The sequence below is a fragment of the Carex rostrata genome, chromosome 29 (genome assembly GCF_964058835.1).
Source record: "Carex rostrata chromosome 29, lpCarRost1.2, whole genome shotgun sequence".
NCBI lineage: Eukaryota > Viridiplantae > Streptophyta > Magnoliopsida > Poales > Cyperaceae > Carex > Carex rostrata.
The window spans coordinates 5,156,114-5,160,269 of NC_135946.1; the positions used below are offsets into that span (position 1 = coordinate 5,156,114).

The following is a 4,156-nucleotide window of genomic DNA, read 5'->3' on the forward strand; positions in this document are numbered from 1 at the left end:
TGGAGGCCCAGATATCTTTTGTTTGAAAATAATGATATATATTTCCTTCCTCCAGATTCGATTTGCATGATAACCCAAACAAAATGCACATTCTTGCATGGGTTGCAATTACATATCAAAGGGTAGACTGCATGGAATCCGTACCAGATTCACTGGTACCAGTCTCCAAACACTCCTGGACCCACACATATTAAAACCAAAAAGAAAAAGCATTCAAAGGCCTCAGCTTAACCTAAACAATTTAAAATAGAAAAAGCATGCAAAGGCCTCAGCTTAACCTAAACAATTTAAAATAGAAAAAGCATTCAATTTAAAAAAGAAAAAAACATTCGATTTTGAAAAAAAAAAGTATTCAAAGACCTTGGCTTAACCTAAACAAATTAAAAAAGAAAAGCATTCAATTTTGAAAAAGCAAAAGCATTCAAAGACCTCAGCTTAACCTAAACAAAAAGGAAGTAATGATTGAGCCCACTGGCAATCACATGCGAGTTCAATATTCTTAACTTGTCGAGTTGTATAAATCTTTATTTTATATCTTTCACTGGTAAGTATCCTATTTAAGGCAACTAAGCAAACAAGCAAGCAACCATCAGCTATTCAGCCCGTCTATTATATATATCCTCAACTTGAACATCAACGCCAAAGTGGTTTCTTAACTTGTCGAGTTAATTATATAAATCCATCTTATTTTCTCAAAATCAATACCCAAATTAAGGCGACTAACTAAGCAATCAAGAAAGCATGAGCAATTCAGCTAGCTTAGCTTCTTCTTCCAGCCCACTTGTTATCCCGATGGACCCAAGACTACGACAGCTTCTCAAGGCAAGCTTCGAAGGTGATGTCAGCCTCTGCATCAACTTGATTGATGCCAACCCTGATATCCTTTTATCTACCACTCCTTACAAAAACAACTGCCTTCACATTGCCGCCATGCTTGGCCATCACGAGTTTGCAAGGGAGGCCTGGTCCAGAGCCCCTTCCCTCCTCTCTGGCACCAATATTGATGGGGAGACCCCACTGATAGCTGCTCTGATGGCGGCTAACCTTTCATTGGCTTCTGACATTATCACTGTTGCAACACAGTTTATGCAGCATGACAATTTGGAGGAAGGGAGGCCGTTGAACTGCATGCTCTTGAAGGTCGATAGGCGAAACGAAAATGCATTGCATCATGCCATGAGGAATGGCTTTGAAAATTTGGCTCTGCAGCTATTGGAGATAGAGCCACGATTGTCCGAGCAAGTTACCAATACTGGCGAATCACCCATGTATATGGCGGCCCGCAGAGGATATTCTAGAGTTATTGAGCAATTGCTACAAATCCCGTCTTCGGCAAATTCTCGCCCTAACAAAGAAACACCTTTGCCTGCTGCAGTGAGATTAGAACAAGCAGGTTCGTTACTTGTAAGTTGTAACCTTAATTCTGTCCATGTTATTTTTCATACTAATTAGACACTCCTTCACACTTTTGTAGGATATTCTGAAGTTGTACAGCAATTGCAAGAAATCCCATCTTCGGCAGTTTTTGGCCCAAATAATGAATCAGCTATGCATGCTGCAGTGAAATTCGATCACCCAGGTTCATTACTTATAAGCCCAATTCTGTGAAACTGATTGGAGACTTCATACTTTATATTCTGTTGAAGTTAGTCTTAAGTATGTATTTCAGTTGAGAAAACATTCTTTTGGATTTTGAACTGACCCAATTTGACTCAAAATATTTGTTCTAATTATCTCAAGTCTATAGTCATAAGTCAAAACTCAAAAGTATTAATTTCGTTTTGTGAAATTAAGAACGTCATGAACCACAGTTGCGACCCCACCACTAACTTCGCCTTCCAACTTCCACACCAACTCTATATATCTATGTTGCCAGTACTTGAGAGTCCTGAATCCACCTTCGCCCGTTCTCTCACCTCATCTACCATCGATCCACTGCTGAAGCCTTGGAGCGAGCCAATATTGCCATGGCTCCAGAAAGTCTTGGAGCCATTATGGTTGCTCCCTCCATGCATTTGAACCACATACTTCTCCTAGATTTTAGTTGGTTATAGTAAATGTAATTTTATCGTGACATGTACTTTCAGGTGTAGTGAAGCAACTGTTGGAAGGACATCCCCAACTAGCATACCATAAAGACATAAATGGAAACAGCCCGCTGCATAGAGCTGTAATTGAAAATAAATTCGGACTGGTGAAAATATTCCTAGAATATGATCCTAATTTAGCATATATTAAGCATGAATCAACAAGAAATACTCCATTTATTGAGGCAGTAGCAATAGGCTATCTGTCAATTGCGAAAGAGATCATGAGCACTTGCCCTGATTCTGTATAAACTACCGACAATGATGGATACAATGCACTCCATTTTTCTATTCTCTTTGAGAAAACACATTTAGTTGACTACATACTCAGAACACCCCACCTTCATAGGCTTATTAACCAAGCCAACAACGATGGTTTTCTTCCCCTTCATACAGCTGCTAGAAAGTGCGATCCGGAGCTCCTTCGTTCTTTACTAACCCATGAAGGACAGGATTATAATGCTGTTAATGTTTTCGGTGGTCATGCACTTGACATAGTCTATGCAAAAACCGCCTTATGGAAGACTTTGAAGTGGGTAAGTTATTTAATTTTCATTGCTCTTACACACAATACTTATTTAATTTTATACAGTTCATTAATTCCAATCATGATGTAGCTAGTTTTTTTTAGTAGAACTAGGGTGTTCCTAAAATCTATTGGATTGGCATCAAACGACGAATTCAACTCATTGAAATCCTTATATCTTATGTGATGCATCTACATGTAAAAGATTTTAAATTTTAAATTAATTTTGTATAGAGTCAAGTGGTCAAAAGATATCCAAAAAATGAATGCATTAAAATTAATTTATAAACCTTCTAATTTTGACCACTTGACATTATACTAAAATAATTTGAAACTTCAAAATTTGCACATGTAGATGAATCACTTATATGGTAGAAGAATTTCAACAGTTTGAAGTCATCCTTTGAAGCCAATTCCATTGGTTTTAGAGTTGAGTTCACAAAGGACTTGATGAACTTCGAAACACCCTAGTTGTACTCAGTTTTTTTTTTTTTTTTAAATATAAGGTAAAGAAAGATCATGTATATATTTTATCTATTTTGATTTGCTGTCACAGAATGAGTCGTTTACATTATTATCAAATGTTATTCCCTCCTCATGGAATTACCAAATAAGAGAGAATGCAAAAAAGACGATCAAGCAGCAAGCAATTAAGGAGGTCAAATCACTTACCCAAAACTACACTTCCAACACATCTTTGGTCGCTGCCCTTCTCGCTACTATCAATTTTGCTGCTGCTTTTACATTGCCAGGAGGGTTCAGTTCTGATTCCTCTGATGCCGGACAACCCCTTTTTGCAAGGAAAGCAGCTTTTCAGATGTTCCTCATCTCTGACACCATAGCAATGTGTTCTTCCCTTGCAGTCGCATTTCTCTGCATTTTGGCGACATGGGAGGACTTGGATTTCCTACTCAATTACAGAAAAACAACGAGGGCACTAATGTGGTGTGCCTATGGCGCTACTGCAATTGCTTTTGGTACCGGTCTGTTCACAGTGATAGCCCCCAAAAACTTGTGGCTTGCAATTCTTATACTAGTACTCTGCACCATTCTTCCACTCCTCTCCAAGATAATTGGTGAATGGCCCCTATTAATGCTTCGCTACAGGCTTCGTGGTCTTTTTCGAAAAGACCTAGTTCCAAATATTTAAAAAAGTGCAAAATATTGAGAACTTTGTTTTTTCTATGGCATTATTGTTCCAAATATTTATCTCTTCTTTGTATTCTCCACTTGTGTGCTCCACTTGTATTCTCCAGTTGTAATCTCTCTTTTTTATTACTAATACTAATTTCATTTTTCTTTTCTTTCTCCTTCTTAATACTGATTTCATTTTTAATCCTCATAATTTTGTACTAAATGCTTAGAATCCAGTAGAAAATAAGTAAATTGATTAGTGAAAGGTTAACTACTTAATTATAATCTGTACACGTATAATAATGACTAGAGTTCATGTAAAACAGAACACAATTTAAGTAAGCGATGAAGTTTTTCTGTGCAACTTTTAGTTTTGCTAGCTACGTATTAAGAATTTAAGGCTTATTTT

The 4,156-nt window shown here is 37.2% G+C and overlaps 1 protein-coding gene across 1 annotated transcript; it reads left to right on the forward strand.

Annotated features, from left to right (window-relative positions):
- The first annotated feature begins 741 nt into the window (after positions 1 to 741).
- LOC144546225 (uncharacterized) lies at positions 742 to 3,763 on the forward strand. Its single transcript, XM_078294770.1, has 5 exons — positions 742 to 1,393; positions 1,475 to 1,579; positions 1,877 to 1,997; positions 2,437 to 2,623; positions 3,170 to 3,763. Exons 1-5 carry the CDS (start codon positions 742 to 744, stop codon positions 3,761 to 3,763), a joined length of 1,659 nt encoding a protein of 552 aa, XP_078150896.1.
- The last annotated feature ends 393 nt before the right edge of the window (positions 3,764 to 4,156 follow it).